Here is a 13,949-nt window from a genome sequence, read left to right on the forward strand (position 1 = left end):
TTTGCATGAGTTGCTCACATTTCGTAGCACTTTGCTGAAGCCAGAGTTCCTACTTGAGCCAGACACACTGCATGGCTCCTGGGGATCTGCTGCAGCACATCAATAACTTTAGCTTGCTTGGTTTGTTCCCATATTGATGTAATAGCGATAAGGAAAAGGGACTAAGTCGTTACTTGCACATAATGATTACTATACTGAGTCCTAATGGCTACATTTCTCAGTTCCTTCCTTCCTGTGTCTTTGACTGTTTTGGTACTGTTTGAGTAGCATTACATGACTTCCATATGAGAGTTATGGTATTTATTTCATTAGCACAAGCGGGAGGGGGGAGATAACATTCTTTGCTAAATAGCAACAGTCAACTTGGTTGCCTATTTCCTGATAATGGTGCAGCACTGTGAAAAGTATGGATAAGAGTTAGTGTAATTAAGAGTTAACTATTTCCAGGGTTAATCACTTGGTGAATAAGTGTTTATAAACAGGAAATTGTTAGACTACTTCAAACACTTTTGATACACTTAGGATTATACAAACTAATACATTTACTAGAAACTGTGTGTGGACAAAGTATACTTTGTAAGTGTACTACATTCAATTTCATCTCTAGTGTTATCACATTTTAACTGGCATGTACTTTGCATTGAAATAGTGCATATTTACAGAAGAATAATGACAAATGAGTGAACAATATGATGATGTAATTAGTAACAGTTCTGGGGTCAGTGGACAGGAGTATGAAAAGTGAGCCACAACTTACAGGTCCTATCTCAGCACAGATGACACATAAAATAGTTGCGATCAGATCCATCAGCAGTCTTGTTCTTTGGAACTTTAGAACAACACGACCCAAAGAAGCTTTTGCCTGGCCAACCTTTTTAACTTCTTCATCCCAAAGGTCACTGAGTCTGTAAGGAAGACAGATATTAATAATGCAAGTTAAGTTAAGATTTGAAACTACCATCTCATGAACCAGAAAATACAGGTGCCCCAAAGTCTGTACTGATGAAGATCTGGTTTGAGAAAATCCACAATCTCATCGGCTTCACCTACGTATTTTTCACGCTCAGGTACACTCTCAACAAACAGAAGAAGCCCAGACCACATAATTACCTGCATAACACATAGAATTTTAAGGGAACACTGTAAAGAAAATAACTATGCTAATAAGTAATCTAAAGTAGGCCTTGACGAGCAGACCTTGATAGCACTGATGAAAAGAATTAGACAAGTTATATGTACAAGATATCCACAGTGGCCCAAGAGAGGCTGCAAAATTTAAGACAATCAACCCCTGCCACCAGACATTCACAAATCCCTGGACCTGAGCTTTGCATAGTCACTGAGCAAATAAAAGCAGAGAGCATCTGTTTCAGAAATTTTGAGGTGGCTGGATCATATAATAAGGGTAGTAGCAAAAAGAGGGTCATGTCAATCTTTGAATCCCAGTACATTCAATCCCGTTAGAAAGAAATGTGACCAGAGGGTGTAGCATGATCTCAATCTAAGCATTGTCCACCTATTCATTTAGGAGGAAATCAGATTGTCCACAATGAATGAATGCAGTAATGTTATCAGTCAGCACTTGGGATGTGGAGATTGGAGCTCAGATATATGGATAAGCAAAAACCATTTGAATTTGCTTTTTCCTTAACTCAACTGACCCAGGGGTATGAACATAACCAGCTCAGTACCATGAAGCATCAAGAACCTCTCTGTGTTTCAAACATCTGTGTCTACTGCACGTGTGCTAACTTGCAGAGTTAATGAGTTAGTTCCAACACTGTGGACTGCATGATTGGTCAAAAGCTGGTGCACTGCTCTCTTCTGCATCTCTAATGAAGAATGAGATGATGCTACAGGCCCAGAAGATACCCAATTTCACCAAAAAGAGAAGCAGTAACACACCTTGTCACACTATGGACTGATTTTGAATTACCAGAAACAAAACCAGGGAGATAGTCAATCCTCATACTTGGTGGGTCAAACTATCACTGTGTTCCCTCATAACCTTCAATTAGTGCTACCATAATGTGCTCCTTATTTATGGCTTAGTAGACTGGCCAGCAAATGGCTGGCCTATCCGCAGTCATCACATTCCATATACACTTCCCTCTTCTTATGTGGGACCTTCCTCTCACACATTGGACACATGTTTTCGTTCTTGTGTGTCTAGGACCGCCAGGCCGTACACATAATCACATGCATCAAAACTCCAGCTGTATCAAATCAGAAAGGGGACATTAAACAGCATGGCAACTCTCATGCCATTTCACTGCAGAAGGGAGGAAGGGCAGGATGTTTCTGGTGGCTGAGTCAGTTGAGGCTCCGCTGTTAGAAACTCTCTGCTCCCAGTCTCTTAATGATGCAAGTGACTTCAGATTTGGATGCATCAGGCATTCACTGATATTTGGCTGATGCCCAATTACGTCCAAAATTGATTTTAACATGTTTTGGCATTTGCCCACTTTTCACAAGGATTAGACCCATTTCTTTCCAATCAATCAAAAGATCTTTCATGCCTTGCCCACTCTACTCCACTGCATTCTCTGCCGCTCTATTGTACTGCACTCTATGACTCTACTATGCCCCCACGCCGATCTGTGTCACTGCACTCTACACCAATGCACTCTAAACAACTGCACTGTATGCCACTGCACTCTACTCTGCACCACTGTACTCTACGCCACTGCTCTCTATGCCACTCTACTCCACTTTACAACACTGCACTCTCCACCACTGCACTCTACACCACTCTACTCTGTACTATTGCATTCTACGCCAATACTCTGCAACACTGCACTCTACGCCACTCTATGCCACTGCAATCTACAGCACTATATTCTACTCTGCACCACTTTACCCCACTGCACTCTATGCCACTTAAGTCTACTTTGCACTCTACGCCACTGTACTATACACCACTCTACACTACGGCATTTGTTGCCATTCTATCCTACGCCACTCTACTCCACTGTACTCTATGCCACTATAGTCTGCCCCACACCACTATGCCACTGCACTCTAAAGCACTGCACTCTATGCCAATGCACTCTAAACAACTGCACTGTACACCAGTGCACTCTACTCTGCACCTCCATACTTTATGCCACTGTTCTCTATGCCACTCTACTCTACACCACAGCACTCGCACACTACTCTGCAACACTGCACTCTACGTCACTGCACTCTATAGCACTATATTCTACTCTGCACCAATCTACAGTACTGTACTCTGCTCCAGTCACACCACTGCACTCTATGACACTGCACTATACTCCACTCTACAGCACACTCTGCCACTGCACTCTATGCCACTCTACTCTGCACTACTCCGCACCACTGCACTCTATGCACCAGTCTAATCTATGCCTCTGCATTCTATGACACTGCATTGTACGCTACTAAATTCTATGCTGCTGTATTCAATTCCACTTCACTCTACACCACTATATTCTAAAACACTTTGTGCCAATGCACTCCACACCAGTCACCTCTACTGTATACCACCCCACTATATGCCACTCTACATGACCCCACAGTATGCCACTCCTAAACATGACACTCTCTGCCACTCCACACCATTCTACACCAATCTTCGCCATTCCACTCTGCAACAATCCACACCACTCTCCTCTATGCCACTAACTTTTAGCCATGCTAAACAACAGCCACTCTGGTGTATAACATGGCTAATACACATTGGCAAAACCAGTAACTCTTGCGTAGATGCGACCAATTGGCTTTGCCAATGTTTGTTAGTACTATGAGGTGCTAAGGTCCCTAAAAGGATTGTGAATGTGTAAGTCCTTATTTTAAACATGGATTACACACAGCATATTATAGGCTGCAACAAATGTGCAAATACATTTAGGATACATTTTAAAAAGCCCTTCTAAAATACACATTTCAATAATATACAGATTATACCTAGTGCAATTTCTTTTTTATAACTGTCCATTAAAACCACACATCCCACAGCTCAGCTTGGAACCACCTTACAGTACCTCTCTCAAAGAAAATATCTTTGCCCTCAGAAAGCTTCAAGAGACTCCTTTGATTAAAGACAAAACAGATTTCCAAACCCCTTTGCACTGGCAGATTCACCAGTTGGGCACATTTGCATTTCTTTTGGGAAGGAGACACCCTAGAAAGAAGGCTGTTTCTTATCGGTCTGCCCCTTCCTTGGGATCAGAGCACAGGAGACTTCCTGCCTTTCCATCCAGCTGGGGAAACTGAACTGTCCTAATTGCATTTGTTCTTTGACGGACAGGCTAAAATTACGGACAAATGCTGTCTGTTAAGCCTTTCATCACGGACAAAGGACGGAAGGGCTAAATTACAGTGGGTGGTCACCCTACATTGGTCTGATGTCGCTATCACCCTGTCACTGCGAAATATTCACATATTAATTTACCAACAAACCTAACTCTAGAACAATAGAAAAAAAAATGTTTCCTGGGTCGAAAAGATGTGACTGTAAACCTTCCAATGCTTTGTTTTACTTGCTAGAATACTAAAATATCTCATACAGGTTGCTTTGTTTTCTCAGTATGTGTATTATAATTTTCCTAGTGCTCTCAATCAGCTAGACACTCTATATACATCTTAGGAGCTGTTATGAAGGTAGGAGCATTATAGCCCTCCATGTTCTCAGCTGAAATAGAAACAGTACTTTTCAACAATCAGTCACTGCTATGTTCAACAGTGATGACCAGTGCATAACTGTATTTCCTGTCTGACATTTTGTTCCTTTAATAATTTGTTTTATACTCTTTTTATTTATTTTACTGTACACGCATTGTTATATCTAATCGTGTTTTTATACTGCTCCTTTTCTATACATTTACTGCTCTAGCTGAACCTGCTTGTCTTTATTGTAAAGGCCGAGCCGTGTACACTGTATCTAGTCTCAAGGAGGACAGTTTTCCTTTGAAGACCAGTACAGTCTCCTGTTTAGTAAACATGGGCAATTTCACGATCAATATTGCCACATTCTTTCTGTACTAGAAGGAGAGTGAAAAATGTCTGACAGTAAGCACGATTTTGGGGGGATTTCTTAATTTTAGAGAAAATGTGAGTTGAGCGTAGTTTTTCCCTGACCTTTGCATGGAAAGGGGCATGGGCGGCTTTGTGATATGCAGCTAGTACATCAGGGCCCTAATTGAACTTTTGGACTATGGATCTGTGTACAGTTGAATTGGGCACTAGCAGAGAACGTCATTAAAAGTCGACATTTTCCATAAATTAGGTCACTGGTGGTTTAGCTGTGGGTATCTTGGAAGGAAAACTTTAAACTCTCCCATACACCTGTTTCCAGCAGGCATAATTCACTGGCATGGAAGTCTGTGGTACAGTAATACCTTTGATAAGGCACTTCCTGCATGGTTGTGTTTTTCCTGGTTAATGTCATAGTGAAAGAAAGCTGTTACTAAGGGCATAAGGGGTGAGGAGTCTGAGAATATAATGTCAAGTTGAGCTGCAGGAAGAGATTTAAGCCAAACGGTGCTCAATACAAAAACCAAGTAAATTCCACTCTTTAAACTGAATGAAAAAGTGCATGGGTACTCAAGCCCAGAACAATTAGACAAGCAGATGAACTCACTCATCTTGACACCGTATATTGCAATGCACGCTGGAAGGATAGATCTAACACACCCTTCCCCTTTACACAATCAAAGAGAAAAACATTAATAAATAGGTAAAAATTCAAGAAAACTATATTATAACAAATAAATTATAGAACTTAATTTAGAAACAATGCAAACTGGAGAAAAATTAAGTTTCAAATACAATCTTTGAGTTTTATAAATGGAGCCCAGTTGAAGGCCATTGCCTTGACATGTCCAGCAATAGAACTCTCTGAAGCTTGTCCTACAGCCTCAATCTTCACCCAATCATCCCCACGTGGCAATATCAACTATTTCAGGTGGTCGAAACGTGGATTAAAGCGCAGGAATGATCTTGTTTGACTTTGGACCTCTCCCCAAATACTCATAAGGAGACGGAGGTTCACACACCGAGTTACATTTTGCAATTGTACGTGTATTCCATGGTTGACCATGTTAAGTCAAATTATTCCTCTTAATACACAAATTCACAACTTTCAGAGGCTTACCATACCAAAATGTCTCCTTCTTTACAAAACCTGATTTACGAGTTCTCACGCAATCTCCTACTAAGAACTCAACTCTTTAAAAGGAATTTTTGTACCAAACAATTTCATTATCTGTTGTTTAACAGAAACCTCGCAAGCAACCACCACAATCTGTTCGGCATGGGTTTAAACTTTCAATAAACATGGTTAATTAATCATGGCAGTTGATGAACTTCGAAAATCGTGGGGCGCAAATACCTACCTTGTTGAAGACGGAGGAAAGTGAGTGAGTAAGGCAGAGTCCTTGTTAACTCACAGCCAGATGATGAATTTCACAGTACAGTATTAAAAAACATCGATAAAAATCCAGTTGATTTAAACAAACTATTCCAATATTCTTGTGGTGTGACAGACAAGCTTCTCATACATAGGGGTGTGGGGCTTGCCTTACCCTGGAAAACATTTCCAAAATGTATACAGTACCTTTCTTCGCTTCACGTTTCCTTCCTGTGTCTTCAGTACAGATTTTCAGTAATATGTTAAAATTAAGTTTCTACTTAGAAGGGGAATGGTGGCAGTATCAACTTCTATACCAATCTCACAATCAAACTAAAGACATCAGGGTCACACAAAGGCCCATGGCTTATACTATAATACAGCTGAATTAAACAGAGCTTAGAGGGTGAGACAAATCACACCAGTTATTAATGTTTGGACTTCAGACAGCAATAGTGATAAGAATATAGAAAACATATTTTCTTTCTATTCACAGGTAAAACATGCACTATTCCAGGACATTTAGTCCTTGACATGCCCTTAAGTGAATCCTTGCTTGGAGCATCAGGTGAAGGTTAGCAGAGAGGTGGTACTTTGATAGTAAACAACCAAATAATTTATACGATACCAAAAGAGTACACTCCTAAGTCCAAACGAGGAGGCATACAGTATAAGGAGGCAGACAGAATAAGCAGCTCTTCGGGTCTGATAGTTGCAGAGCCCAGTCATGAACAATCTAGTCTTCTTCAACGATTGGTCTTCACCTACCCAGGTACATTTCTACAGGCATGAACATCTTCTTTTCCTCGCTTTCCAGAGCCAGGGCTCTGTTGAGAAAAGTAATTAACTTTTTCCAGAAGTAACAGAACCTGTTTAAAGTTTCAAATTGCCCTATTCAGCTTAAAAAAAAAATCACAACGGTCCTTTTAAATTAAATCTGTTTGATTTACATATTAATATAATCAAATAATCACATAAAATAATATGGGTTCTTACAGCTATCACAAAATCCAAAGTATTTGAACGCTTACTATATTTATTAATGTTTTATGTGACGCTTTACTGCTAGTTCTACTAGCCCCACTTGTGCTTTAAATGCAGTGTCATCTGCTTCTGGATAATGGCAGTGCATAGATGGAGAAGGCACATACACCGACACACAGTTATGCATGCTACTCCTGGCATCCCTGTGACAACTGTTATAAAACACAAGCCAGCAATCGACTGGGTGAGCTCATGAGCTATGCTATGAGAACTTATCGATAGGGCCGGCTTTAGGGGGGTGTGACTGGTGCGTTCACACTGGGCGCTGACCTGAAAGTTGGGGCACTGACAGTGCTTTATTTAGCAATAACTTACCATTTAAAAGCACCTCAAGCAGTGTTCCTTGTGTATCCAATTGTCAGGCAACAATAAAAATGCCAAGATAACTCTTGTGATTAAGGTTCCTGATAGAAAGAGATAAAGTTTTGTCCAGTGGCAGTTTTGACTCGCCATAAAGTAGCGCTGAGGGTTAATATGCCTGCTGCAAAGAACAGATCTGTATTTTATGTGGATAGCTGACCGGATTAGTAAAGACAGCCTTTACCAGCGTTTCACAACAAATCAAATGTGTGTGTGTGAGGGGCTATGGAGAGCCGGATGATAGTGTGGTAATCCGAGGAGGCCCTCATGGGGGTGGAAGGAGGCAAAAAGGATTGTTGCACATGGCGCCACAAGGGCTAAAGTCGACACTGCTTACCGAAGAAGTGGAAATGTACAGAGAGCCCCCGCATATTGTGGGATTTTTTACTCGAATTGCAACACTCAAAGAGATAAAGTCAGTGACTCAACCTCTTTAAATGAGCTGGGCAGATTTGGCACAAATGCCCGGATGACCTGATAGACCGCTATGAATTTGTTCATAAAGTAGTAACACCATACACTCTAGGTAAAAAGAAACTTAAATACTGCTCTGATTACACACACGGAGGAACATAATATTTTCTGAGCAATGCATTGCTTACCTTGTTAAACTGTGCGATTCTGTGTTCTCAATATATAATGCAGTGAGAGACAGTGATGTTAAGAACCACTAACGTTCTTCATGAACAATATAAGGTAAAAGTTGGTGACCCTACACCTTGGGATTTTACAACATATTCAGTAGAAATGCTAAATGTATATGTGCCTGGGATGTAATTCTTGTTATGTTCGACACTACTTATATCGGAATGGGCTTCAGTCTCTGCTGTGCAGGACATTTTACACAATCTCTAACGCTGGCGGGTTCACTTTATCATACTGGATATCTACACAAAGGAGCAAAATCATAGTATATAAAATCAAATTAAAGAGAAGTTTTGTACAGCCCAAATCCCGACCTCAAATAGTGGTCTCATATGCGAAAATGAAAAAAGCAGGCTTGGTGAAGCAAAGTACTTGCCCAGAATCACACAGTTTGATCAATTGGCAAAGCTAATCAATCAATCAATCAATGAATTTATAAAGCGCGCTATGTACCCGTTAGGGTTTCGAGGCGCTTGGGGGGGGGGGGGCGCTGCTATCGTTTGAAGAGCCATGTTTTGAGGAGTCTCCTGAAGGTGAGGAGGTCCTGGGTCTGGCGTAGTGAGGTGGGGAGAGAGTTCCAGGTCTTGGCGGCGAGAAGGAGAAGGATCTGCCGCCAGAGGTCTTGCGCTGGATTCGGGGGACGATGGCGAGGGCGAGGTTGGCAGAGCGTAGTTGACGTGCGGGCACGTAGAAGTTGAGTCTGGTGTTCAGGTAGGTGGGTCCGGTGTTGTGTAGTGCCTTGTATGAGTGGGTGAGGAGTTTGAAGGTGATCCTCTTATCCACGGGGAGCCAGTGGAGGTCCTTCAGGTGGGGGGAGATGTGACATCGGCGGGGTATGTCTAGGATCAGGCAGGCGGATGCGTTCTGGATACGTTGGAGTCGTTTGATGTCTTTCGTTGGGATGCCTGTGTAGAGTGCGTTGCGGTAGTCAAGTCTGCTACTGACGAGGGCTTGGGTCACCGTCTTTCTGGTTCCTGTTGGAATCCACTTGAAGATCCTGCGGAGCATGCAGAGGGTGTTAAAGCAGGAAGAGGAGACTGCGTTGACCTGTTTGGACATGGTGAGAGCGGAGTCGAGGATGAAGCTGAGGTTTCGTGCGTGGCTGGCTGGGGTGGGTGGGGGTCCGAGGGCGGTGGGCCACCAAGAGTCGTTCCAGGCTGAGGGGGTGCGCCCGAGGAGGAGGACTTCCGTCTTGTCGGAGTTAAGTTTCAGGCGGCTGTTGTTCATCCACTCGGCGATGGATTTCAGTCCCTCGTGGAGGCTGGTTTTGGCGGTGAGAGGGTCTTTGGTCAGGGAGAGGACGAGATGGGTGTCGTCGGCGTAGGAGATGATGCTGAGGTTGTGTTGGCGGGCCAGTTTTGCGAGGGGGGGCCATGTAGACGTTGAACAACGTTGGGCTAAGTGAGGAGCCTTGGGGGACGCCGCAGATGAGGTTGGTGGCTTTGGAGCGGAAGGGTGAGAGTCGGACTCTCTGGGTTCTGCCGGAGAGAAAGGATGAGATCCAGTTGAGTGCTTTGTCTTGGATGCCGGCTTCGTGGAGACGGGTTAGTAGGGTGCAGTGGCAGACTGTATCGAAGGCGGCTGATAGGTCGAGGAGGATCAGGGCTGAGGTTTTGCCATTGTCCATTTGTTGTCTGATGTCATCTGTGGCGGCGAGGAGTGCGGTCTCAGTGCTGTGGTTTCGTCTGAAACCAGATTGAGAGGGGTCTAGGATGGAGTTGTCTTCTAGGTAGTGGGCGAGCTGTGCGTTGACGATCTTCTCGATGACTTTCGCTGGGAAAGGGAGGAGGGAGATCGGTCGGAAGTTTTTGAGATCGTTGAGGTCAGCCTTAGGTTTCTTGAGGAGGGGTTGGATTTCTGCGTGCTTCCAGCTGTCCGGGAAGGTAGCGGTGTTGAAGGAGAGGTTGATGATCTTGCGGAGTTTGGGGGCGATGGAGGCGTCGGCTTTGTTGAATACGTGATGTGGGCAGGGGTCAGCGGGAGATCCTGAGTGGATGGAGTTCATGGTCTTTAGGGTTTCGGCGTCGTCTACTTGGGTCCAGGTGGTGATGCGGCAGGCGTGGGAGGAGTTGTCGGGGGTGGGGTCTGGCGGAGGTGCGTGTTGAAGCTGTCGTGGATGGCTGCGATTTTCTGGTAGAAGAAGGTGGAGAGATCGTCGCAGAGTTTCTGGGAAGGAGGGACGTCGTTGACGTTGGCGTTGGGGTTGGAGAGTTCCTTCACGATGCAGAAGAGTTCTTTGCAGTCGTGAGCGTTGTTGTTGAGGCGGTCTGTGAAGTGGGAGCGCTTGGCGAGTCGGATCAGTTGGTGGTGTTCACGGTTGGCTTCCTTGATACTAGCAAGGTTGTCAGGTGTGCGCTCGAGGATCCATTTTTTCTTGAGTTTCTGGCAGGTGCGTTTGGAGGTGGTCAGTTCATCTGTGAACCAGGCTGTTTTTTTCTTTTCTTGGTTGGCGGTGGGTTTCTTGAGTGGAGCTAGGATGTTGGCGCAGTTGAGGATCCATTGATGGAGGTTGATGGCGGCAGAGTTCGGGTCGGTCGGGTCGGGTGCTGGGTTTTTGGCGAGGGTGCTGGTTAGTTGATCTTCAGTGATTTTTCCCCAGCGGCGGTGAGGCGGTAGAGGGGTGCGGTGGTGTTCGATATTTTTCTTGAAGGTGAAATGGACGCAGTGATGGTCGGTCCAGTGGAGTTCGGAGGTGTGGCTGAATGAGATGTGGTTGCTTGAGGTGAAGAGTCGGTCAAGGGTGTGTCCGGCGACGTGGGTGGGAGTGTTGACCAGTTGACGGAGTCCGAGGTTGGAGAGGTTGGTGGTCAATGATGCGGTGTTGGCGTCATTGTTGTTCTCCAGGTGGAAATTTAGATCTCCCAGGAGGATGTAGTCTGGAGAGGTGAGGGCGTGGGTGCTTGCGAGGGCGGAGATGGTGTCGCTGAAGGGGGCTCTTGGTCCTGGAGGGCGGTATATGAGGGTTCCTCTGAGGGTAGTGTTGGGGTCCGTGTGAATCTGGAAGTGGAGGTGTTCTGCTGTCTTGAGGGTGTCGTCCGTGTGGGTGTGGATCTTGAGGGTAGATTTGTGGGCGATGGCTATTCCTCCGCCGATTCCGTTGGTGCGATCTCTTCTGGTGAACTTGTATCCGTCAGGGATGGCGATGGCGATGTCAGGGGCCGAGGAGTCGTTCCACCAGGTTTCGGTCAGGAAGGCCACGTCTGGGGCGGTGGTGTCGAGCAGGTCCCAGAGCTCGATGGCGTGTTTTCGTGCGGAGCGTGTGTTGAGGAGGATGCATTGCAGGTGGTTTGTGGTGGTTGTTGCTGGCTTCGTTGTTCTGTTGTAGGAGAAGTTGCAGGTGCGGCAGGAAAAAGGTCCTTTGGTGTGCTTCGGGGTGGCCTGGAAGCATTCAGTGGAGGGGCCAGGGTTGAGGGCGAGGAGTTCGCTGGCTGAGTATCGGAGGCAGAGGGTGCGGGGGGCGTGAGGACCAGGGGGGGTGACGCTGGGCACGGTCCAGGCGCGGACGGGCGCAGACGGGGTTGCCTCTGGCGCGCCTCCGGCGCGCCAGCGGTGCTCCCGCTGCACGCGGACGCGCAGCGCCAGCCATTAAGAAGGGAGGGGGAGGGAGGAGCAGCTGGGAGGCGGGAGGGAGCGGCGAATGGGGGCGCGAGGGGGGCGGGGCCGCAGGGAGGCAGCGGCAGGGAGAGAACTGCAAGGGGGAGCGCCCAAGGGGCGAAAACAAGAAAACAAGGCATAAAAAAGTCGGGCACAATTTGAAAAACAGTCACAAAAATACACTAATGGCACAAAATACAATCGGGGTACAGCAGTCAGGGGGGCACAACGGGGGCAGATGCGCAGGAGGCAAGGCGCTTGAAAGACAAATAGAAAACAATAGCAAAAGCACTTACAGGACGGCGAAAAGTGGCACAATCAGAAGGGGCACGTCGGGGGCAGAAGCGCAAGGAGGCAAGGCGCTGAAAATATGAAAAACACTTACAGGACGGCGGAAAGCGGCACACGGGTCAAGTGAAGCTTACTAGAGCCCACTAGACACCAGGGATGAGGCGCAGGAGGATGTCTGCGGGTGGAGGAGGGCCTCGAACACGCTAGCAGCAGCGTGGGCGGGAGTCAGAGGCAGGAGACAGCAGGTTGGTGCTGCGGATGTGGGGGGCGAGCTCTAGACCTAAAACAGGTCAGAGGTCGCTCACTCGCGACGCGCAGTGCCAGCCATTAAGAAGGGAGGGGGAGGGAGGAGGAGGTGGGAGGGAGCGGCGAATGGGGGCGCGAGGGGGGCGGGGCCGCAGGGAGGCAGCGGCAGGGAGAGAACTGCAAGGGGGAGCGCCCAAGGGGCGAAAACAAGGCAGAAAAAAGTCGGGCACAATTTGAAAAACAGTCACAAAAATACACTAAGGGCACAAAATACAATCGGGGTACAGCAATCAGGGGGGCACAACGGGGGCAGATGCGCAGGAGGCAAGGCGCTTGAAAGACAAATAGAAAACAATAGCAAAAGCACTTACAGGACGGCGAAAAGTGGCACAATCAGAAGGGGCACGTCGGGGGCAGAAGCGCACGGAGGCAAGGCACTGAAAATATGAAAAACACTTACAGGACGGCGGAAAGCGGCACACAGGTCAAGTGAAGCTTACTAGAGCCCACTAGACACCAGGGATGAGGCGCAGGAGGATGCCTGCGGGTGGAGGAGGGCCTCGAACACGCTAGCAGCAGCGTGGGCGGGGGTCAGAGGCAGGAGACAGCAGGTTGGTGCTGCGGACGTGGGGGGGCGAGCTCGAGACCTAAAACAGGTCAGAGGTCGCTCACTCGCGACGCGCAGCGCCAGCCATTAAGAAGGGAGGGGGGAGGGAGGAGCAGCTGGGAGGCGGGAGGGAGCGGCGAATGGGGGCGCGAGGGGGGCGGGGCCGCAGGGAGGCAGCGGCAGGGAGAGAACTGCAAGGGGGAGCGCCCGAGGGGCGAAAACAAGGCAGAAAAAAGTCGGGCACAAAGTTATGACTTCTCCCTGGTTTTCTGCTTTCATTTTTAGAGTGTGGATAACAGGCACAGTCAAACAGACCTCACGTTGCATTTTTGAGATTTACGTAGTGCAAAAATTGCAAACTTTGCACAAATATTTTTTTTACAGGGAGATTTCCCTGTAGTCACAGAATGCTGAGCCAAACCTGTCTCACCATGTTACATAGTCGGCATCTGTACCATATCACCTCCAGTGAAAGCTCGGCTTGTTTTGGGCTTCTAGGTCTAAAAGAACCTTGAGCTGAACCAGAGCCAGACATCTGGCTCAAGCTTTCAGTGGCTGATACAACTCTAGTGGGATACCCATATATAACATAAGATCTCTTGCAATCGCTGGGAATACTTTTGAGGGTCAATACATCATCAGCTCAGGCCCGCCTATTTGTATGACCAGATGATCCATACTTCTCAAGCTGGGTGCCAATATAAGACCAAATATCCAACATTCTAACTTGGTAACTGTCAACTAGGGGCAACCATAGTTATTTGAAATCTCCTACTATAGGTTTGGAAGTGC

General features: G+C 46.6%; 1 protein-coding gene across 1 annotated transcript in view; it reads right to left on the reverse strand.

Annotated features, from left to right (window-relative positions):
* LOC138268264 (ATP-binding cassette sub-family C member 12-like) overlaps positions 1-13,949 on the reverse strand; it is a 1,444,059-nt gene that overhangs the window by 1,044,954 nt on the left and 385,156 nt on the right. Inside the window, exon 5 of the mRNA XM_069217748.1 lies at positions 758-905. Within this exon, the coding sequence (XP_069073849.1) occupies positions 758-905 (148 nt within the window). The remainder of the gene's footprint in view (positions 1-757; positions 906-13,949) is intronic.

This window comes from Pleurodeles waltl, chromosome 12 (assembly GCF_031143425.1).
Source record: "Pleurodeles waltl isolate 20211129_DDA chromosome 12, aPleWal1.hap1.20221129, whole genome shotgun sequence".
Lineage (NCBI taxonomy): Eukaryota > Metazoa > Chordata > Amphibia > Caudata > Salamandridae > Pleurodeles > Pleurodeles waltl.